Source organism: Parus major, chromosome 2 (assembly GCF_001522545.3).
Source record: "Parus major isolate Abel chromosome 2, Parus_major1.1, whole genome shotgun sequence".
In the NCBI taxonomy this organism is placed as follows: Eukaryota; Metazoa; Chordata; class Aves; order Passeriformes; family Paridae; genus Parus; species Parus major.
The window spans coordinates 149673675-149698565 of NC_031769.1; the positions used below are offsets into that span (position 1 = coordinate 149673675).

A 24891-nucleotide genomic window follows, 5' to 3' on the forward strand; every position below is an offset into this window, starting at 1 on the left:
ACAGATCTCAAATTCCTCTGGATGTCCTGGTACCTCAAGACAGGATGTACCATGATCAACAGCAACACCCAGAGGTTTTCAGGAGAGATCATGGAATGTGAGGTTGGAAGGAGTCCCTTGAAGTCTGGCCCAACCCCCTGCTCAAGCAGGGCCATCCAGAACTAGTTGCAAACAACCAGGTTGAGATGATGGCTTTAAACTGGCAGAAGGAAGGATTAGATGGGATATTGGAAAGGAATTCTTCCCTGGGAGGATGGTGAGGCCCTGAAATGGAATCCCCAGAGAAGCTGTGGCTGCCCCATCTCTGGAAGTGTTCCGGGCCAGATTGGATAGAGCTTGGAGCAACCAGGTCCAGTGGAAGGCGACCTTGCCCATGGCAAGGAGTAGTACTTGATGGTCTTGAAAAGTCCCTTACCACCCAAACCATTTTTTCAAATACCTTAAGGGGGAAGATTTCACACCAAATCTCACACCAAAGCTTGAGAGGTTCTGGGGTTCCCCAATATCTTGGTGGGACTGGCTAGACTCCATCACCTTGGATGCATCTGGACACCAGCTCACATTTGCACATTCCTGTGCCAGGAAGGTACCAAAATGCCCATGGAGCATCTCCATGGATGTCACCATCTGCAGGAGGACACAGCACGTCCATGTTCAGGAGGTTCCCCTTCGGCAGGTGACCACCAGAAACCACAGAAACTGCTTTAAACCTGTTGTCCTGCTTTCAGGAAGAGGCAAAACAGCTCTGCTCCTTTCCAGCCTGTGACTCGACCATTAGAAATCCTTCCCTGCATCCATGATTTGCCTTGGGAGCCATAAGGAAGAGCAATACACGACACTGAGAGTGATTATTAATAATGGTGAGGAGTCGTTGAGATAACAGCTCATGATAAGTGGGGAATGTTTTTATGATCCTTGAATATTGAGCAGGATTTTTTAAAAAAATTAAAAATAAGACTAGGAGAAATCCAACCCATAGGTACAGGGCAGTATGGAAATTCTGAAGATCACAGTGTTCTGGCCACTCCAATGGGCCGGGATTAAATCAATGGACAAGAATAAACAGGTAAAAGGCTGCAGTGTGTCCTGACAGGTGAAAAGGGCCCTTTGGGGAGGATGGGAGCAATTCCTGCCAGCTGTAGAAATCCAATCTGAGGGAAACACCATCTGGAGTTCCCATCATAAATACTCAATCAACAAGGACAAATGACTCTGCATCTCTACTGCAATAAAAGGAACCTGTCCCTGAAGAAGAGAAGATTCCAGGAAGACCTCAGAGCCCCTTCCAGTGCCTAAAAGGGCTCCAGGAGAGCTGGAGAGGGACTTTGGATAGCGGATGGAGTGACAGGACAAGAGGAATGGCTTCCCGCTGCTAGAGGGCAGGGACAGATGGGATATTGGGAAGTTCTCCTAGGTGGCAAAATGGAAGCGACCACCTGGAATATCTCCAGCTTTCTGCTTTGTCTTGGGAGTTCCAAAGTGGTTCCCTGGCATATGAGACAACCCACACCACCAGAATGCAATGATGGGATGATATTACAAACCTGAATATTTGGTCATGTGTGCTGGAACCTGGAAATTCCCCCATGTCCTGGGCTCATCCCACAGCTTGGAAAGCAGGTGAGAGAGGGATTCTGCCCCTCTGCCCCACACAAGTGAGGCCCCACCTGCAGAGCTGACTCCAGCTCTGGAGCCCGACATCAGAAGGACGTGGAGCTGATGGAGCAGCTCCAGAGAAGGCTACAGAGATGTTCCAAGGGCTGGACCCCCACTGCTCTAAAGCCAAGCTGGGAGAGCTGGGAATGTCCAGTCTGGAGAAGGGAAGAACCCAGGGAAACCTCAGAGCCACCTCCAGTGCCTGAAGAGGCTCCAGGAGAGCTGGAGAGGGACTCTGGACACAGGATGGAAAGCCAGGACAAGGGGGAATGGCTTCCCACTGTCAGAGGGCAAGGTTAGATGGGATACTGGGAAGCATTTCTTTCCCTGGGAGGGTGGCTGCACAGGTTTACCCAGAGAAGCTGTGGCTGCCCCATCCCTGGAAGTGCTCAAGGCCAAGTTGGACAGGGCTGGAAGCAACCTGGAATAGTGGAAGAGAATCCTCACCCATGGCAAGGGGTTGAACAAGATGAACTTAAAAGTCCCTTCTAACCCATATAATCTGGTGATTCCATGATTTTTCAAAGCAACTAAAAATCCTAAAGTGGTTGAAGTGCACACAGGGACTCCACGGGGATCTGGGGAAGCTGTTACCCAATTTGTGGCCGTCTCCCATGGAAGGTCTGCCCTGCCCCAAAACTCCCAGTGCTTTCCATGTGCCGCACAATTATCCCAGCTTTACACTCAAATTAAGTCCTCAAATACCATCAGGAAATACTTTAAGCAGGACTTCAAAAAGTCCTTATTAATCTTAGCATTAAAGTAATACACATTCATCTTCAGCAATAGGTGAGCCAGCAACCTGATGAATACATTACCCTAAGGTTTTGCATTAAAAAGGATAAATTCCTTGAATTTAGCTGACAAAAACCCACTCACACAAAGGGATTCCAGGTCACCTTCACCGCGACGGTGTCGATCCTACTGCAACCAATTGGTGAGATTAGCTCTGAACCACTGGGGGAAAAGGGACTGATGAGTTTGAATTATGCTGGCAGACTAAAAACTATTGATTATTGTAAAGTTGGTTTACTACCACCCTTAAACCTGGCCTAAAAGTGGTATTTAAACCACTGCTTAATTATGTAAGTTGGCTCCCCAGCAGCAGAGTTTTCAGCTCTTCCTTTTCTAATTTGAAGCCTCATCCAGGTTCCTTCTGGTCACATCATTAGTTATTTTTGGGGAAATCCACCACAGGTTAAGTGCTGCACAAAGCATAACGTGAAGAACGTCTTGGCCCCAAGATCCAGCATCATAACTCACCCTTGGAACCAGGTCCTTGGCCAAATCTTCTGCTCCACTGACAATGTGCTTTAAATCACATTTTAACATTGATCCAATTAATGCAGCTCCTCCTAAACCAATCAAATTCTGAGTGTCCTCCTGAGCACTGCATATTCTTGGTTGGGTTTAAAAATGGTGAAAAGGTTCAGGTCAATCCCAGCTTTCCTCTCTTTTCATCTTGATGGCACCTTAAACCACTTGAAGGTGGTTCCTCCCCCAATAATTAACCCCCAAAAGTGACAATTCTCAACTGTGGGGATGCTCCCCTAGGTATGATTTGTTTTATTTCTTTCAAATCCCATCAGAATATCCAGGATCTGTCCATGACCCGCTCTCCATGTCCTCAGGACAAATGGGTTGGAGAAGGAGCTTGTCCTGATTTTCATGATCTTGATCTCATGTCCTTCTAGTGAGGTGATGCCAGGGGGAGCATGGGCTCAACAGTAGACAGTGGGGATGAAAAGGTCCAACAAGGGGAAAGAAAAACTCCTGAAATGGGCTCATCTACAGATGGGCAACACTCCAAGCCCACAGTCCAACCACCATGAGCTCTGGTGGCACCAACGACATTTTCCCAAAGCTTATTTAACCCCATCCCTACACAGATGAGCTCCAACATCTCCTCACAATGTTGAAGCAACACTTTGTGAGTTGTCCGAGCTGGTTCTATGGGAAGTTTTGCCATGGGAATGTCCATTGTAGCTGACCCCAAGTGAACACAGCTAACAAAACCCTTCCACCACTGGGATTACACCCATCTCCCTCTTCCTAGACCTCTGATCCTTCTTTTCACGACTCATGTAAACAGATCCTTGGAGCTCAAGCTACATCCAAAGACCCACTGGTAGGAGAAGATGCTTTGAGCAGGATGACCCAGCTCCATTTATCCCAGCTGTCGTTCCACAGCTGAAAAACCAGAGGAAGAGACCTCAATGTCTCAAAATGAAAAAAAATTCCGACATACAAAATCCTTTGAAAGCGGCTCCAAATTAAGAGCTCCATCGAGGCTGTCAAGCCCCTGTGAGCTGAGTCTACAGCACCTTCCCTGGGAAGAGGGAGCTCGGCCCATTTATTTGGATGATGAAAGCAAAGGGATCTAAAAATTGCACTCCTTCGTTAATGAGCAGCCGAAGGGATCCGTAAGCATAATTCCAGAGGCTGGTAATATTTTATATAATCGGCAAGTGGTTTAAATTGAAAAGCCCCAACTGAATCAATATTTACTGCATTGAAACGAAATGAATAGTAATAAGTCACTAAGCTCCCTGTCCTGTTTCATAAAATAAAAAATTATAAAAATGAGCACAGGCGCGGAGCGACCATCGCATCAACTTTTACGGCACTCAGGGAGTCGTAACCAACTGTTCTCATCAAATCCAAATTGTAAAAAACCTGCCCAAGGAAGCCTCACTTCAGCAGTGCCAACGGGGAAAAAAAAGAGGGGAAAAACAGGAGGCGAGAGTTTCACCAACGCAGGCAAAAAGGCTCCCAAAGCTGCGCTCCCCGGGCAGGCAGAGCATTCTTGATGCTCTACTAAGTACTTCCTACAGGATTTCACACAGAGGATTTGCCAAGATGCCCTTCCAGATGGAGCCCAGCCTCCAGAGGATTTTGCCACAGCTCTGGATGTGGGCAGTGCAACCCCTGCCCTCCCTCACATTTGCAAGTTGGTTGGTGTCACCTGTGCACAGGTGGGAATAATGCAGATCCATGAGGAGCTGCCCACCCTGGGACTGGAAAGTAGGTCCAGGCTAAGATTGATCCTGCCTAATTCCCTGTCCATCCACAAACCCATGGATGACAAAGGATTATTGTCAGGGATTACAAACAGGGCCAGCACATCCAGTCAGTCTTGCTGGATTGAAACAGATTGCCCAGAGAGGGTGTGGACTTCCCCATCCTTGCAGGTGTCCAAGGCCAGGTTGGACAGGGCTTGGAGCAACCTGTGGAAGGTGTCCCTGCCCTTGGCAAGGGGTGAAACGGGATGATCTTAAAGGTCTCTTCCAACCCAAATCATTCCATGATTCCATGATTTTAATCCTACATCTTCACATGTTTTACAAGGAAGTCCTTTTTTCCTCCTCCTTATTCATCTGCATTTTATTCTTAAAAATACAGAGTTCAGAAAAACAGAAATTGAAAATCTGGAGCATGTCCAGAGAAGGGAATGGAGCTGGGGAAGGGTCTGGGGCACCAGGAGTGGCTAAGGCAGCTGGGGAGGCTCAGCCTGGAGAAAAGGAAGATCCAGGGGAACCTCCTGGCTCTCCACAGCTCCCTGACAGGAGGGTGCAGCCAGGTGGGGCTCAGGATCTGTTCCCAGCGAACAAGGGACAGGACAAGAGGAAACAGCCTCAAGCTGTGCTAGGAGAGGTTCAGGATAGACATCTGGACAAATTTTTTCACGGAAAGGGTTATCAAGCCAGCAGCCGAGAGCAGGGGTGGAATCACCTTACCTGGAGGGATTTCAAAGCCATGTGGATGTGGCACTTGCGCACTTGGTTTAGTGATGACTTTGGCAGTGCTGAAGAAATGGTTTGACTCAATGAGGGCTTACCCAACCTCAATGATTCCATGAATGCACACCCTGATTTGGGTTGAAATAGGATTATTTTAGCTGCAGAAGAGACCATGAATTTGTTAGAAGGAGGGAACAGGAAAACACTCCCTCTGTCTCCCACAACTCCCACAGAATTCCTTCCCGTGACAGAAATAACATTTCCCCTCTACCCCCTTTTATCCTTGTGTTTAAAAATTAATTTAAAGCAGCATAGACACTGCCTTCAACACTCCCTGCTCCTCCTTATTGAGCCATAAAACCTTTTCCCATATAAAATATCCTGAACTGGAATAGCTTTGGGGTTTCTCTGGAGTTTCACCCCTCATTGCCTATGTTCACATCCTCCTTTCCACACCAGAGGATGGTGGGAACACAGAAGCAATTATTAAATCTCCCAAACTGGGGGCGGGGATTAAAGGAAATTATTTGCAATCAAAAGGTTATTTCAGCTTGGAAAACCATTCCTGCTCACGGACAGGTGGCCGCGGGATCCGTGCCAACTTCAGGAATCCCTCTGCTCTTTTTTTCCCACTTTCCCAGCTTTAACAGCTGTGACCTCTCAGACCTCCCCGTATCCTCCTGCAAATCCTCCTTCCAGGCAAGCCCGGAGGGCAGCAGGAGCTGCAGATGCTGCGGAGCCCAACTGGCACCTGGGGATGGATGGATGGATGGACTGGGAACAGGGAAGCTGCCAGATGCAGATGGTCGGCTTTGCCGGTGCCAAGGGCGGTGGCGAATCCGGCCTCATGCTGAAATCCACACAGAGGTGCCAGGATCCAACCTGGGAAGAGCCAAGCAGAGACTGGATGGTCCTGCATCATCCACACATTCCCTAATGGAATGAAACCAAGGTTTGGAAGGGAACACAACGGCTTCATCCCAAAGGAAGCTCCTTCAGACAGAGAATTTGGGTGTAGAAAGTGGAAATCTCAGTGCTCTGCTGGGGAGAGACCAGACCTGGTAGGAGGGATATTAGTCGGTATTAAGGAGCTAATTCCAATTATTTCCAAGGTAGCAGAAGGAAATAAACACCCAGGGACTGAGAAAGCTGATTACATAATCCCAGAATAATTTCAGTTGGAACGGACCTTAAAGATCATGTCATTCCAACCCCCTGCCACGAGCAGGGAACCTTCCAGTATATCTTCCAAACATTATGTTGGTTTTGGATATGAATATATAATTATTTAGAATTTTTTCTCCATGTTGAGTACAACAGACACTTAAACTCAACTGGGAAATTTCATTGACTCAGTCCAAGGGCAAAACTTGACCTATGGGAGAGATGTACAAATGCCTTCCTTCCTTTCCTTCCTTCCATTGCATGAAGCCCTTTCCAGCTCCTAGAAAACAGATCTGTTGCCCAGTGAAACTCCTGGAGATCTTATTTAGGATCCCTCTGCACTTGCCAATCCAGGAGTTTTCTCCAGCTTTTTTTAGAGTATTTTACATCTTTTTTTTTGGGATGTTCCTGTGCAGGGCCAAGAGTTGGATTTGATGATCCTTCCAGCTCAGGATACTCCCTGATTTATCCCACCAGGATGAAACAGATGGATCCATCCTTCGGCCTGAAAGAAGCCTAAATGTTTACTTAGCCTGGACAGAATTAATCAGTGGAAAACGTTGCTCCAGCACTTGCCAAGTGACCTTTTTTGCCCCCAAAAACTGGATTGCTCATTCCCGAGCTCCGAGACCTGCCCGGGCACAGCCCGGAGCTCAGCCCAGATGCTGGCACCAGTTGGACTCAGCTCAGCGCAGCAACTCACGGAAAAGTTTAAAGGAATTTATCCCAATTTTATCAGGATAAGAAATAATTCAGGGAATTTGTGCCTTGTGGAGCTGCCATTCATCCATGCCCTGCTTCCCCCTCCCTCCTTTTTTGGGTGCCTTTTCTTTTAAATCCCAACTTTCACACTGGAATTGGCACAGGAAAACGTCGAGGTTCGATCTGATAAAAGCTTGGAGAAGTTACGACCCTTTGTGTGGAAAACCATCTGGGAAAAGGGTGGAAAAAAAGCAGCTCTGCCATTACTAATATCTTATTAGAGCAGATATTTAGGAATTAAATATATTCCTCACTCCCACAGCTGTCACTGTCAGGTATAAAAACAGGGAGTGTGTAAATATCCAGCACTGGAAAATATATTCCAAATGGGATGCTGTTAGGAGGCATAATTAGCCTTAGGAAAACAACTTCCAAAGGGTCCAAACCACTTCAAAATAAGTTTTAAATACAGCATGTGGCCAATTTGGAAAACTTTATCCACAGGGAGATTTCATCTTGCCAAGCTACTCCATTGCTATTGAAGTCTGGGTTAGAAAAGGTGAATAATATCCCATAAAATGTATCTTATTACATCTTAATACATCTTATTTATCTAATTACAGCTGGTGTTTGGGGAATTTGGATGGCGAAAAGGAAGAGTTAAACTTGGAACTTCATGGTCCCATGAGAGATTTTATCCTGGAGCACCTGGGCAGGAATAAATGGATGCCCTGGGATAGAGGGAGCAGCAGCAAGAGTGTTAAAGGGTTTTAGAGGCCAGTTCCAAATCCCAACAGAACCACACTCACGCCCTGGGGGACTTTGAACAAGATATATCCCCAGACTGGATGAGGAAGGATCAATCCTCTGCTTCCTTCCCATGGCATCTGCCCTGGCTGCCCGGAGCCCATGACAGACCCCATGCACTAATCTATACAAAAGAGCATTACAGCCATAATTAACATTTTTTTATGGAATTGTGGAATGGTTTGGGTTGAAGGGACCTTAAAGACCATCCAGTTCCAACTCCTGCCATGGTCAGAGAGACCTTCCAACTCAGGTTGCTCCAAACCCCATCCAACCTGGCCTTGGACATTTCCAAGGATCCAGGGGCAGCCACAGCTTCTCAAAGGAATTCCACCACAGTCCCTCACCAACATCACAGGGAAGAATTCCTTAACAATATCCCATGTATCCCTGCCCTCTGGCAATGGGAAGCCATTCCCTGTGTCCTGTCCCTCCACCCCTTATCCAAAGTCCCTCTCCCACCCTTTTGGAGCCCCTTTAGCCACTGAGGGGGTTCTAAAGTCTCCCTGGAGTCTTTTCCAGGTTGGACACCCCCAGCTCTCCCCGCCTTGCTCCAGAGCACTCAGAGAATTTTTTTACTTTTTCCACGATGGCATGGGAAGGACCATCTCCAATCTGCTGTCCCAGCACCTGGAGATGGCACCCAGCATTGGAGAAGACGTCTTGGGTTACTTAAGCCCTCATTTTCACCTCTCCCACCTGAATTCCTGCACCAGATGATCCATCCCCGACCCAAAACCGCTGATCCACAGCTGCAAACTCCCAACTTTTAATCCCTCTAAAGCTCCTCGCTAAGGATGTTCCGCTTCTGTCTGACAGCTGCTGGACTTTGAAAGCACAGAAAGGCCTCACAAAAGAGAAGGAAAAGAAATCCTGGCTAATGAAAACGGCTCCTGAGCAAATCCCCCTCGAGCTGCCCGTGCATGTCTCTCAGCCTACTAGAAAAACTAAGGAAAACATATATAGCCCAAAATTCCATGGGAATGGATTGGTGGGAGCAGCCAGGCAGGAAGATGCTGCCCAGGAGCTTGTTGAGATGTGGTACCACCATGAGCACCTCTGCTCTGTGACACAACAGAAGTGATGCCCTCCAGGCTGGTTTTAGTTCCTATGGGATCCCTCCACTTGGTTTGTCCAGCCCTGGAGGCTGGGAATGCTTGTGGAGCACCCCAACAGAACTGGGAGATAGTTTCTCATCCCAAGCCAATCACAAGTCCCACCACCTGTCCAAAAACACATTTCCTGGAATGCACAGCCTCCTTTTTTTTAATCTCAATTATCATCCTGGTTCATCTTCTCCCATAGGATCCTTTGGTTGCAAACTCCATCAGGGTTCCAGAATCTCCTTGTCCCTGACCCAAAGCATTCCAAAAGTAGTGGGGACCCTTCAGAGTAGATCTAGAGAGCCAAACTGGTGCTGAGGATCTGAAATCCACACTGCAAATCAAACACATTTTAAGAAATCAAACAAATTGCTTGCTTTGCTCCCACCTGGCCTTGACAATCCAAAGTCCAGCAGGAGATGCTGAACATCCTCCAGAATGGTTTTATCTACCAGAGGTCCAGTTTGAACCTCCAGGACTGGTCTGTGAAGACAAACAACTGAAGATGTCTCACTTGGGAGACCAATTTTGAAACTCTGCCCCAACCCAGGTGAAAATCCCAGAGAGGATGGTGCCGATTCCAGTCGGGAACGGTGGCACCACACTCTCCAACAGTGGTTTTTCACCATCAGATTTGATTTGGGATGGGGGAAAAAAGACAGAAGGAAGACACTCCTATTATGTTATCCAAGCTATGGACTGGATGACTTCCAGATGATTTCCAACTTGGGCATCTTAGGAGGAATTTTTTCACAATAAAAAAAATAGAGTAAAATTGGAATAGGCTACCAGGGAGTTCACGGAATCACCATCCCTTGAGGTGTCCAAGGAACAGCTGGACATGGCACTCAGTGCTCTGGTCTGGACAGGATGAACTCGATGATCTTGGAGGTGTTTTCCAGCCTAAATGATCCTGGGATTTTGTGATCTCATGCCAAAGGGTGCAGCAAATCCAACATCTCACACAGCAGGAAGCCGGTGCCATGTTGGGGGCTTTCAATGGATTTAGTTGGAAAAGCCTTTTCAGATCATCCAATCCAACACAACTCCAGCATGGGATGAAGCTTCAAGATTTCCCAGGAAGAAAAGATCAGGAAGATCACAGAACGCTGGGCTCCCCAACAAGGATGCTCCAGGGAAGAGCTGATCCAAGATCCACACAACACCCTGCCGAGTAAATAACCCCTCACTGTCCCCAGGATCAGATGTGGCAGTTTTCTTTTTAATGGAATCCATTCGAAACGCGACAACTCCATTAACCAAAATTAAAAAAGGAAAATCCCATTATTCCTAAGGACGTTCATGTGCATTTAGAGCTGGTCATTAACCCCTGAGTCCTGCTTTTATTTTGGTTTCATTACTTCCTCCAGAGTGGAGCTCCATTACTGCGGCCGACCCAGAAGGAGGGAACGGGAATGCTTCCCCCCAGCGCCAGCAGCCTGGAATTCATGGAAAAGAAGGAAAAATCCAACCTCCTGGCACAAGGTTGTCCGGGAACTGGACAGGACTGGGGAGACTGGGAGGGTGGAGTGGGGGAGGTCAGGGCAGGGAGTAGGAGTGATGGAGTCCCTGAATCCCACTGGAAGCTGCACAACTTGGATCTGAGTTTGCCAGGTGAGAAAGCAACCGGCTGGGAGAGATGTTTGGGAGAAGGACAAGGGCAAAAAAAAGGGAAAAGGAAGAAAAAGTGGAGGAAGAAGGAAAAAAAAGAAAAGGAGGAAAAAAAGAGAAATAAAGGAAAATATGAAAAAAAAGGGGAGGAAGGAAAATAGAGAAAAAAGGAAAAACATAAAAGGGAAAAATTAAAAAAGGGGGAAATGGGAAAAGGAGAAAAAGGAAGATAAAAAAGGAGGAAATTGAAAAAAGAAATGGAGGGAAGGAGATAAAATGGGCAAATATAAAAAAAGGAAAAGGAAAAGTTAAAGGAGGGAAATAAAGGAAAAAAGGAAATTAAAAAAAGGGAGAAGGCAAAAGAATAATGAAAAAGAAAAAAGGAAAAAAAAAGAAAAAAGGAAAAAGGGAAAAAGGGGAAAAAGGATGGAATGGAAAATGTAAAAAGGAAAGGAAATAGGAAAACAAAAAAAGAAATAAAGCAAAAGAGAAAAAAATAAAGGAAAAGGGGGAAAAGGGAAAGAAAGGCAGGAGATAAAAGGAGTAAAGAAAAAAGGGAAAAGGGAAAAAATGAAAAAGAAGAAAAGGAAAGGGGAGAAGGAAAAGAGAAAAAAGTCAAGAATGTGAAAAAGGAAGAAGGAAAAAAAAGGAAGACTGATGAAAAGTAAAAGGAGGGAAATCTATAAAAAGAGAAAAGGAAAAATATAGCAAACGCAAAGCAAATTAAACGGAGGAAGAGAAAGAAAATAGTAAGGAAAAGGGAAAGAGGAAAAATAGAAAAGAAAAATGGGGGAGAAGAAACAGAATTAAGAAATACAAAATACAAAATATTAAGTAAGAACTAAGAAATAAAAAGCAAAGGAAGACAGAAGAGAGGAGTGACTTTTCCCTCGTGACCATCTCTTGGGAAGGAGGGGAGCACCAGGAACAGGGAGTATTAATCCCCAGCTTTGCCCCAAAGAGGTGCCATTGTTTTTTAAAGCCTCTAAACCAGTCCGGAACAGAAACTGGATTATGCTGGGCCAGATGTCAGGGCTGCTCTGAAACAATCCGGGTTGTGCATCTCATCTCAGCCTCATTAAAGGGATTAAAAATACTTCCTATAGAAACAAAAAATATGGATTTCCAAATGGGAGTTACTGTTCCCTCCTGCCTGTAAAGGCTCCAATCCCAGCAGATGAATTTCACTTTAATGAGATGTCATTTTGGAGAATGGTTTAACATCCCTTCAAAAAAAATCCGAGGCCTAAAACCTCGTCAAACCACGTCGGGATTATTAAAAGAAAATTTACCACACAGACAAAATAAAATCAAACAAAATAGGAGCCGCCAATTCGCAGAATCCATGACACGGCCGTTTTTAAATGTGATGGAAAAGGCTTTCCAAGTTATCTGCTTAACCACAGGCTTTCTGTTTACTTCTCACTTTCATGTCAAATGAATTTGGGAAGAAAAAAATTGACAGGAACTGTAAGGCCATTCGTCACATTCCGACTCTGTTCGCAGATTAACGCAGCAAAAGCCGGGAAGGCGGAGGGGGGATTTTATCATCTTGATAAAAGGAAATTAACTCCCGGTGTCCCAACCTCTGCCCTCTGCTCAAGATTCCCTCGCCTCTGTGCGGGAAGATCCCGGAGCAATCGGCACCAGGAGGTAAAATCCCATGGGAGCATCATCCCAATTAAATAAACAGCATAAAAAGATGTGCTTGAAACCCTGCAAAACTGGGAGATTGATCCACTTGTACTACTTAAAGCAGATCTGGCTCACAACATGTGTCCAAGTTTGTGCTCCAAACTAGTGGTTGGGACCCCACCTTTTGGATCCTAGAAGGTATGGAGTGATGGAAAAAATAAATGTATGAAGGAGAGAAGACAGCATTTGCTGAGATCTTTAAAATGCCCATCCCTGTCTGCTCACAATATATGGGAACGTCGATTAAAGCCTCTCCCGTCGGAGCGCTCAGCAATTTTCTGCCGTGGAAGCCGACGTTAACAGTTTTCCCTGTTTTCTCTGCAACTTTTGAGGTGACGCCCCAGAACCAGAGAAATATGGATTTGCTCCATCCACTGTGAATTACAGCCCCAAATTCTGCTCTCTGTTCTGAGCAACAACCACTGACCTTCCAGGATCATGAACAAAGAATCCCAGAACAGTTTGGGTTGGAAGAGGCATTAAAAACCATCAAGTTCCAACCATGGACAGGGACACCTTCCACTGTCCCAAATTGCTCCAAATCCTGCCCAATCTGGCTTGGAATACTTCCAGGGATGGGGTAGTTACAACTTTCCTGGGCAACCTCTGCCAGGGTGTCACCACCACCCGAATCCAACATTGGGTGGTACAACAAGCAACCAATGTACCCCAAGCACTTCCCAACAGTCCCCAGAGGTGCCACAAGCGGTGACCCCATCCCATTTCCTGAATGGATGGACTTCTTAGGGACCCTCAGAGTGCAACCAAAAAGCTCAGAAATGATGGAATTCGTCTGGTTTAACCCATTACTCTCCATCAGTGGGATTATGATGGATGACTCAGTGCACACTCTGATTGCCTCAATCTCCAGCCCAAGAAGAAGATGGAAAGGGTGAGAAAGCTTCCCCAGAATTCCCAAGGATATGTTCTCCACTCCAAAAGAGAAGGGATATATTGAATTTTCGCATCCATTTCACCCATGGCAAGTCAACCACATTGCTCTGTGGGAACGAGGCACAGGAACTGGAATGCATCCAGTGGGCAACACAGGACTCTATTCCATAACCCAAGATTCCCATTCCACCAGATTCCCACGGATTTGGGGAAAAGGGGTTAATTACACACTAACAGCACACCAGAACTGGCACCTGCAGCTCCACCCACTCCAGATTAACACGGAAAATAATCTACCACAGAGGGGAAGCCAAGTACCCTTCACCACCACACGATCCCGTTGTCTCAAGGCAGTGAAATTACTTTCACGGGGAAACTTGTAACGGCACTCAAGGAATGTCAGGAAAAGGGAAAGGAAAATTGGGAAGGCTTCCTGGAACGGATGACAAGGGCTGCATGAAATGGATGGTCCCATCCCATGGAAGTGTTCATGGCCAGGCTGGATAGGGATTGGAAAAAACTGGTCTAGTAGAAGGCATCCTTATTCATGGCTGGGGAGTTGGACCAGATGTTCTTCCAAGGTCCCTTCTCAGCCAAACCATTCCATGATTCTCTGAACTGGATCATGAGTTGGCAACTGGTGTCTAAAAGATGTTGTTAAGGGTGTAAAAGGAAATTTGAAACCCAAAACCACCCACTGTGTAGGAAAGGAAGGGATGGGACAAGAAGGTGTGTCTGTGTCCAAGTGACCTGGAACACAATATCCCAACCTCCTGCAGATGACCAGAAGGGATGGTGGTGGTTCCTCCTCCTCCTCCTCTTGGGTGCTCAGCTGCATCTCCCCTTTCCCAGGGAAGTGACCCTTGCACCCAGCACTGTGACTGAGCCCCATTTTAAAACCTGCATCACCCACTTTATCTTTCAGCTCGAATCACTAAAGGCTTCACATCTTTGAAACACGGGGAGAAAATCCTTGTAATCACAATTATCACAGAATCATTTAGGCTGGAAAAGACCATCAAGTCCAAACTCGGACCAATCACCCCTTTGTCAACCAGACCAGAGCACTGAGTGCCACATTCAGTCATTTCTTGAACACCTCCAAGGATGGTGACAACTGTTTCCATCTTAATCTGTTCAACACGCTCCAGGCCACAGAACAGAACAAAAGAGAAGAAAATAAAAGGAAAAAAGAAAACAAAACTAAACCACACAAGCGAATCCTCCACTGACAAGTTCCTTTCTCCTGAGCTGGCATTTCTCTGACAAATGTTGGATTATCTTGTTCTTTACTTATTTATAGTGCTGGAGGGGTAGGATTGTCCCTCAAGAGGCACCACAAAGTTTTCAGGAAGAAATATCAGAGTTTCCCCAGCAGTGCCAGACACAACTCATTATTTGCAGACAGGTGACTTTTGTTTTCCACACTTGCAGCAGGATTTGAGAAGAAAACTCTTCAAAGTGGGTCAGTGTTTCATTCCCCCACTGGGGGTCTATAAGCTCAACTCAAAGGGCTCTCTGCTCCCAAAAAAGTGTCTTAAAAGTGGTTCTGGCTCTCCATAGGGACAACTAGAGTCTTCTGAAGGAGTTTATAGGATCCTAGAATACTCTGAGTTGGAAGGGATGCGCAAGGATCATCTGGTCCAACTCCTGCTCCTGCACAGTGCACCTCAAAAATCCCACCCTGTGCCAATTTGGAGCGTTGTCCAAACGCTCTTTGAACTCTGGAAGCTTTGGGACCATGACCACTTCCCTGGGGATCCAGGTTCTCTGGAAAACCTGAGCAAGGGCCTCACCACCCTCACAGGGAAGAACTTCTTCTTGATATCCAATCTAACGCTGCTTATTTTCAGTGGGAAGCCATTTCCCCTTGCTTGTCACTCCTTACAAAAATTCCCTCTCCATCTTTCCCATCACCCCCTTCAGGCACAGGAAGGCTGCAATGACGTCATCCTGAAGCTTCTCTTCTCCAGGCTGAACAATCCCAATTCTCCCAACCTTTCCTTGTAGGAAAGGTGCTCCACCGCTCTGATCATCAATCCCAGAAGGCTTCTCCTGCCTCTGTGCAAGGTCTATGACATGTGGACATCCCATTTTTTTGGTGGCCACATCCACGCAGACCATGGAAAGAGGTCGGAAGAAGGAGAAGCACCACTGCCAAATCTCTGCACGATGCTTCATCCATCCCAACTCCTCCATGGCAAATCCCTCATCCCTTTCCCAGCAGAGGGAGGCTGTGAGGAGAGAGAACATCTCCCTCCAGGATTTTTAAGGGACGGCCAACCTCAATGTCACCAGGAGCAACCAAAATTTAAGGCCAGCAAATCGTAGCCCTTGTGAGCTGTGCTCCCAGCAAAGCCGCGGGAGATAAGGGGAAGGAGTGAAAAGGAGAATCAATAAATCTTAACCTCATTCACAATGATCTGGAGCTCTTATTAAGTAAATTAATTTAAGTTAATTTAACTCGATCATGACTCCCGATCACAGTGATTTAGTGAAGGGGAAATTGCATTAGGAAAGGCCACACTCACCAGATAGAAGAACGGAAGAAAATTAGATCCACTTAGCAATGTGAATTAATATGGAAATAGCAGGTGTAAATTTCACCTTATCAAGAGAGTGAAAATTATCTTCATAAATTTGGAGAAATAGGCCCCGAGTTGCTTATAAATCTATTTAAAACAAAAATATTACAAAAAGTGGAGTAAAATTAATTTAAAATATACTCCCACCTATCGCCTCGAAGAAAAGTCAGCAGTAGGGCCGAGTTTAATGCAACCCAGCAAGAAGGGGAGGATGGAATTAATTCCTGAGGGACTGACATCAGGTACCTCCAGCAACTCTCCCTGTCACTCATTTCCCAAAGCCACATCCCTCTTCATCTTAGTCTGATGACTTGGGGATTTATTGGCAAAAAGGGCGACATCCTGGATGTCCCAGCAAAGTAAAACCCTGGCACATTACTTCCAGATATCCAAAAACCTTGACTTCTATGAAGAAATCACTCCTTAGTGCCAGCTGGGAAACAGTTTGGGAGTAGCACTGGAGGGCAGCACCACCAGTTGACCTCCCACTGCTGGCTTAAGGGCAAAAGGATATTAAAATATAAAATTATTATAAAAACGTTATGATTATTAATATGAAAAATATAAATATTAAAAATAATTGACTACTCAGTATGAAAGATGAAACTGAGGTGACTAAAGGGCATCCCACCATCATCCGAGTTTCTCCTTGTTTTGGGAAGAGCAAAGAAAATCAGGAAAAAAGCAGATCCTGGTGTGTTGCTTGTGACAGATCCAAGATGATGATAGGATTGATGGAGAAAAAACTCTGTAAAAACTCCAGGAGAAGCATTTGCCATGTGCTTCCTCCAGACAGCCCAAATGATTGATCACCCCCAGTGAAGGTAATTGGGAGACAGAAATTTATGGCTTCTTTAAAACATAATTGTTTTAATTTACTGATGGCATTTTATCAAGATTTGTCTGAAGCAGTAAGATCTAAACTACACCAATTTAATGAAGTTGGAGATTAATACCGAGAAAATGATCCTACAAGTGGGAGATCTCAGCCAATCATGGCAGAATGAGGCTGTTCCTTGGAAAATCAACACTGGGTTCAGCAAGAGCCACCACACAAATCCCGGATGTTCCTGCTCTGAATTCCATGCCAGAAGCTTTTCCCCTCCTTGATTCTCACCATGGATCCTCCATCCATCAACCATCCAGATCTGGAGTAACAAGGTGTGAGGGAAGAAGGTGAGCCCAACTGCTGGAAGATGAGCTGTTCTCTATTAAGTAAGGCTGAAAATCACAGAATCATTTGGATTTCACGGCCAAATCTGGCCTGGGACACTTCCAGGGTGTGAGGCCCTGGCAGAGGTTTCCCAGAGAAGCTGTGGCTGCCTCATCCCTGGAAGTGTTCAAGGCCAGGTTGGAGCAACCTGGGATAGTGGAAGGTATTCCCTGCCCATGGTAGGGGGTTGGAACTCAAGCATCTTCAACGTCCCTTCCCACCCAAACATCTTCTGAGATTCCACGAAATTGCAGGAGGATGGAGCAGGCAAAAAATGACCAGGTTTGTTTCTGGAAAGGGAAATCCAGGAATTTGGTCCCAAGGATGTGCAAATGGAGGTGGCACCTCCAAGTGGAGCAGTAATTGGTGGAGAAAACCCAGAGCAAAAGGAGATCTGTGGATCTCAGGGATGATGTCCAGGTGGGAAAATATCACAGGCAAAAGTAGAACATGAAAATAAAGGAGGAGGTGGTGCAGGTAAGGTTGACCATGAGCCCAAAAAGATCTCAGTTTCCATACTGGAAGAAGCACTTTGAGAGCAGTAGAGTACAGGAGATGAGGCATTTCTCAACAAAGAGCTTGGAAAACAGACAAATAATTGACCCAGCTTTTTTTCCCAACCTCTCTGTTTATCCCATACTTTGCTTCAGCACCCTGAACTCTTCCAAAACCAACCCTCCCTTCAGATACCGATTTGGGATTCCCAAAATTCACTTTTAAAGGGAAATATCAGGCAGTCAGGCTTTAAAAACAATCACCACAATTTTTGTCCCTCCACAGCTCTACCATAAAAGCCACCAATCGTCAGGGCATTGCTGAAGAATGACTTTTGGAGAAAACCACCTGGAGCAGGGAGAACAAAGCCAGAGAAGAGCAGAGCAGGCTCTCTTTTCCCAAAATCCTGCCTGTGCCTTCCGGCATTTCAGTGGGAGAACAAGTTATTCCTGACCTAAAAATAACCAAAATCTGTATTTTCACCAAACCCATCACTTTGAATTGCACCTTGTTTTGAAGGATCAATTGTTTTAACAAACTGCTTCTACGCAAGTTCCAGGTCTTGTCTTGTCCTCTGAGATGCTCCCTGGAAACATCTCCACCTCTATGGATTTAGGAATATTCCATCTCAAGGGTATGATACCTTCAGTGCTTCCCTTCTTTAGGCAGTGACAAAATGTTTCCTGATATTCCACCCATCCAGATAATTGGGAATAAGCGAGTTTGGGACAGCACCTACATCCTGGTGTAAGTCTGGAGCACCCAACACGCTCCCCTTCATCACCAACACCTGCATATTTATTCATCCTCTTTTCAGCTTATTTAACTGCTCCATGGAAACAATTAATTCCAAGAGGGAATAAATAGGAAGCCAAAGGCATAAGCTGCTGGCACCAGCTCGGGATAACACAATTCCTAATATGATTTTACACTTTAAGTCAATAAACTCAGAGTAGACCAAACAAAGAGACAAATTAAACAGCGAGGATGCAACAGAAAAACACAAGAGCCATCGTGGGAATTCCTGTGGCTCCCACATCCCAACCAGCTGCATTCCAGGGATGGAAGAATTACCTGGATGTCATGGGGCGTCTGGTCTTCCAGGTGGGAATGGGGCTGGTGAAGGATGATAAGGCTGGAGACACCACGCTCTTCTTCACGATCCTGTAGCGCGTCTTTATCACCTTGTTGGCTGGGGAGCTCTTTACAAAGTGGAAGCTGGATCCTAGGAGAAAAAACATGGAAAAACAGGCCTAAAATTCAGATGTGGATGGATATGGAAGGGATCTCACCAACATACTCAGAATCATGGAATTTTTAAGGTTACAAAAGACCTTTAAGATCATCAAGTTCAATGGTCATTGGTCCCACATGCAACTTGAGCCCTACATCCGACTTGGTAGCACCTGAAAAAAGGGGTGAAGTTTCGGGAATGGGACCACTATGGCTGATGGTAACAGAAAGATCCTGATGGGCTTGGAACTGGCTTTACCAACCAAAAACTCTACCATGGCAATTGTGGATTCACCAACAACACCTTGATCCTAATATCCACACTGGAAATAAATATATGCCCTTAATCCTTGGCAATTTCATCGTGTTTTTCATCCCCAGAAGTGTGGAAGTCGGACAGGGCTTGGAGCAACATGGGATAATGGAAGGTTCCTTCCATGGACAGGGAACTGGATGAGCTTTAAGCTCCCTTCCAACCCTACCCATTCCCGGAATCTCTATGTTGCAGGATGATCTACGTCCCGGGTTATTCCACGGAATGTTTTGTGCAATTAACATGTTTGACTGTGGTTTTCCTCCACAAGCCGTTTTTTTTCCCCAAGCTTTCAGGAATGCACCTAATTGCCCGACTTTTATAACATACAGCTGTAACTACCCAGATAATTAAAGCTGACACTCCATGCTGAGCCTCGGTCTCCAGGTTTTATAACTGATTTAAAGGGTCGGCTGTTTTTCTTGGAGATCCTCTCATTAAAATTACAGAGAGGTCGGGAGGAGAAAAGTGGGATTGTTATTTCCACTGAAAACATTAAACCCATCCCCATGTTCGTCTCTGTGAGAGGGAGAATAAGGTGGATTCCCAGGTAAACCGGGAAAAATAGGGAAATACATTTTAGAGCTGACACCATTCCCTAGAAACAAGGGAACACCTCCCTCATTTCCCTTCAACAGTGGCAACATCAATCCACAACTTTACAGTTCCACACAGGGAATAGTTTCCTTCTTGAGCATTCCCAACAACTTGATGACTTGTGTTGTCTTTGGGAGGGATCAGGCAACACAAATTTCCATTCCCAAATTCAGCATAAAAGTTATAACCCCTGGTGATGGGGAAAAGGCAAAAGCCAGGCTCTGCCATGACAGGAAAATGACGAATTTTTCATGATAAAGATTATGCTCGCAACATTCCACAATCTGAACCCATGGGATAAAACATGGAATTAAAGGATCTTCCAAGTTCTCTTCCAGTAGAAACCATTTGATGATTCAATGACAGAAGGAATTGAAGCCACTTTAGAGTGAGACACTTCAGAGGTCACTTTATAGGTGAAGCAAGAAAAAGAGAGAGGAAAGAATGTGGAAAGCAAGCAGGATTTCATTGCTTTCCCTATCCCAGGATTTTAATTTTTTATTTTTTTTTTATAGCAGATCAAATTCTTCAGGGCAGTGACCAAACCTCTGTGTGGGCTTTTAAAGCCTCTGCAAGGCTGAAGCTCTAATTACAATTAAAATTGCTCCCAAGTACCAAACTTGGGAGATTTTTCCTTCAGGGAACTGTATTCAGGACAAGGAAATGTTGACAACAAAAGGACAGAGGTGCCAACCCCTGCAGGGACCAACACCACACACACAGTGAAATCCCAGCTACGCTGATGGTGGGATTGCCCTGAAATCATGGACTCATGGAATGGTTTGGGTTGGAAGGGATCTAAAAATTATCCAGTTCCACCCCCCCTGCCACAGGCAGGGACACCTGCCACTATCCCTGGTTGCTCCAAACCCTGTCCAACTTGTCCTTGGACACTTCCAGGGATGGAGCAGCCACAAACTTCTCTGGGCAATCAGGGCCTCACCACCCTCGCAGGGAAGAATTTCTCCTTAATATCCCACCTTAATCTGCCTTCAGTCACTTTTGTCACCCAGAGCATGTGGACACACACAACCTCTCATGGATACAGCACCAACCACGTACCCAAAGCACTTCCATCCCACCGGGGAAGGAATGAGAGACACAATCCCACATCCTTCCCAGCCAGCAACTGCACAAGTTGCCCCATTCCCTCCTCCACTCCAACATCACGGAATAACTAAGCTGGGAATTCGCTGAATACATAATTAACATTTTTTTGCCCCCACGCAAGCTCGAGCTGCCACCAATCAACCCAGAACTGCATCAAACTCCTGCCTGACAAGAAAGAGAGGTCCCAAATTATTGCAGGCATCCCCCTCCTCCTCCTCCTTCCCCAAAACAGGCTGGCACCTGGTAAACTCTATTCCCAGAGGTAATTGGATGGTGTATTCATTCCGAAGCTGCTCCTTGGAAAGTGCCTGATGCGCGACTCCGGCATTAACCACCTCCTCAAAGAGCCTCTCCGAAGAGCTCCGTTTTCTATTATTACTTGCTAGCTGAGGGGTTTTGTGTAGATAATCATGTTATTTAGACAGGATGTTGGTTTAATTCCCTTCATTACAGGCTCCCAGGGTTGTAATTTTTTCCTCTCCGCGTGATGTATTCCCCGTGGCACATTTCACTCAAATCAAACACTTCACGCTTTTATTACAAACAATACCCCAGCGTCCCCCGTTATCAGCCCGGCACACACATCCCCACTCCTCGCCGCGATCCAGAGGTCACTTCTAATGACTAATCGATCTCATTAGCTTTCCTAATTAAAAACTTTACTACCGCCATGGAAGACAAACTACAGAAAAACTGCTTGCATCATATTCGAATGGGATATGAGCATCATTTATCAGCCAGGGCCGCGCGCTGCTGAGCTCGGGGCTTTCTGCAGAGCCGCGAATCCCGCGGGCGCCGCTCGCGCCTCCTGTTCCCAGGGAAAAAAAAAATCCTGGTGCAAACTCTAAATGTAGAATTGTTAAGGTTGGAAAAGACCTCTAAGGTCATCAACCCAGTGCTGCCAAGGCCACCACCAAGCCATGTCCCCAAGTGCCACATCCACGTGGCTTTTAAATCCCACAAGGGATGATGATTCCACCACTTCCCTGAGCATCCCTTCAGTGAAGGAATTTTTCCTAATAGCCAAACAAAACTTCCTCTGGTACAACTTGAGGCTGTATCCTCTTTTCCGATGCTGACCTTGAGATGGGGAATTTCTTGCCAAAATCTCTTACCAGGGTGTTTCAAGCAGGTAGGATCCAGGAGCCACCAGCACACACATCCCTTAGGAATGGGGAAGGATGCAAGGCTCCTTATTTCTTCTCTTATTTTCCTGAGAGAAGTACCAGGAATTGGCCCTCTGGGGAAGCTGAAGTAGGGAGGGCATAAAAAGAGTTCAGTCCTGGAATATTTTACATGAGAAGGCTCTAGAGAAACCTTATTTTAAAGGAGGCTTAAAAGAAAGACGGGAAATTATTTTGGACAAGCAAATGGAGTGACAGGACAAGGGGGAATGGCTTCCCAGTGCCAGAGGGCAGAGTTAGATGGAATATTGGGAAGGAATTCTTCCATGTGAGGGTGGGGAGGCCCTGGCACAGGTTGCCCAGAGAAGTTGTGGCTGTCCCATCCATGGATTGGATGGGGCTTGGAGAAACCTGATCTAGTGAAAGATGCCCCTAAAAGCTGTGTTGATGTGGCCTTGGAAGTGCTGGGTTAACATTTGGACTTGATGATCTCAGAGCGCTTTTCCAACCATGATTCTGCCATGCTAAATCCATGAGGCAAGAGGAAGATGATGCTGTTCAGGATGGATTAGGGAAACCACAATATTGGTGGAGTAAATCCTGATCAACATTGATGGGAAAAAGGAAGTTAAATAAGCAAGGGGAACTTCCGGAGGGCAGATTCACAAATCAAAGAGATTATTGCTGCTTTTGGCAAAAGGGATAGAAAAGCTCCTTGTACAGGCACAGGAATGGGAAAAAGAGCTAAAGTTAGCCATGACCTGGGTGCCACAAGGTCTCACAAGGAGATTGTCAATCCTTGGCCACCACAACCCTTTCTGTGTGTTTCCATCAGGGCTCAGTGCTGAGCTGAGCTAATCCCGATCGGAGGTGAGACGGGAAGCAGTGAGTGACAGGTACATTGATCATCCAGCACTTGGAAGCGAGACAGGAGCAGGGATGAATGCAAATTGGGGAGCAGAAGCTGAACCTTGGATACGCTGCCAGGACCGTCCCCAGTGCTGGGGAAAACCTCAGAGATTAAAGGGATGCAGCAGGACTACCCCAAAGAAAAAAGCAAAGCAGAGACCAAAAAGCTCTGATAAAACCTAATTGCTCTTTCCAAACAGGCATGAGGGGAGGGAAAAAAAAAAAGGTTAAGGACTATCAGGACACGTTTGAAGGAGCCACCAGAATGTCCCACCTCCTGACAGGGAGTAAAAAACTCACACTTGGAACCCAAAGCAGCTCCAAAAAGAACTGAAAATCTCTGATGAAAGATTTTCTGGAAGCAAACCTTTCCCAATATGAAGATGAATCCCTTACCACGGAAATTGCTCCAGGTGTGGAAGGGAAGATTCAGCAAAACCCATTGTTATCCTCAAATCCCAGAAGGAAGAGGACGCTCAACCAAAGACATCCCAGGCTGCAGCAGGACCATCACATGCATCCAGTGATGCTCTGGGATCACACCTTCCTCTTTTCCATGGGAAAAGGCATCCCTGACTCAAAACAATTTGCTGCTGGCTTCCATCATGTGGAGTTTGAGATGAAAAACGTCACGGCATGGAATGAGGCCCCCACATCTGCTCTTTGTAAAATCTCTGCAAGACCATTTCCTAATGGATCTGATCCTTCTGCACTGTCTCCCACCTCATGGATGAAGGGAAGGTGGTGGAGGAGCTTTTCAGGATTTTAGTAAGAAAGTCCAAGGGCAAATTTGGGGGCAGCAGAGGAGTTTGCAGCCAGGAGCAACCTCAACAGCAGAAGCACCACAGGAAGCTCTGATAACCAGGATGGATCAGCCTCACTTCCACTGTGACAGCAGATTACAAGGACTGGGAATCCAAATCACTGCCCTTTACGTCAACCGAGAGCCAGGCTGCTCCAAGCCCCATCCAACCTGGCCTTGGACATTTCCAAGGTTCCAGGGGCAGCCACAGCTTCTCTGGGAATTCCATTCCAGGGCCTCACCACCCTCACAGGGAAGAATTCCTTCTCAATATCCCATCTAACTCTGTCCTCTGGCAGTGGGACCACATTCCCCCTTGTCCTGTCACTCCATTCACTTGTTCAAAGTCCCTCTCTGGCTCTCTTGGAGCCCCTTCAGGCACTGGAAGGGGCTCTAAGGTCTCCCTGAATCCTTCTCTTCTCCAGTCTCAGATTTCAGCTCATCAATGGGTGCAGAGGTGGATGAACACCCAAATCTTCTGGGGATTATCCCCAACACCACTTGCTTCCCTGGATGAGAAAATTTGTGGATGGGAAGAGCAACAGAGGGAAAAACTGAGAAAAATAGAGAGAATTTGTGCTAAAACAAGAATCATGGAATGGTTTTGGCTGGAATGGACCTTTAACATCATCGAGTTCCAACCCTCTACCCCGGCTAGAGAGACCTTCCACTAGACGAGGTTGCTCCAAGCATTTGGAAATGATCTTCCACAGGGATAAATCCATGGGGAACATGAATAAAGTTCTACCACAGCTCCTCCACCAAAAGCAAACGGTTCTGGTGTTTCCCGTCCCAGCACACCTGGATGGCGTCACTCCTGAGCCACGCAGCTCCGACACCTTTTGTCCTGGCTGCCAACTTGGCCAAGTCCCTGGAGTTAACAAAAGCTTTGGGATTACTGTAATGCTGTTAGGAATTCAGTGTGAAAGCAGACACCAGTATTAGGGATGATTATCCCGGAGCAGGTTCAATATGTTCCCACAGAATGGCACAGCAAGAGGTTAATTATGTTGCGACTGGAATCAGCTTCCAAAAGGACCATCCTTGGGTTTAAGAGGGGAATTTAATTTTCACACTCATTCAGTTCCGTGCTCTTTCAAGAGCAACAGCTCTTTATGCCAGCGTGTAAACGATGCTT

The 24891-nt window shown here is 46.2% G+C and overlaps 1 protein-coding gene across 2 annotated transcripts in view; it reads right to left on the minus strand.

Moving 5' to 3' along the window:
* The window catches only part of ZC3H3 (zinc finger CCCH-type containing 3), a 126885-nt gene that overhangs the window by 57814 nt on the left and 44180 nt on the right, over positions 1–24891 (minus strand). For both annotated transcript variants that reach the window (XR_004496272.1, XM_015619228.1), the window contains exon 4: positions 18740–18890. Coding sequence is in view for 1 of the 2 variants with exons in the window: in XM_015619228.1 (XP_015474714.1) it covers positions 18740–18890 (151 nt within the window). In the remaining variant the exon portion in view is untranslated. The remainder of the gene's footprint in view (positions 1–18739; positions 18891–24891) is intronic.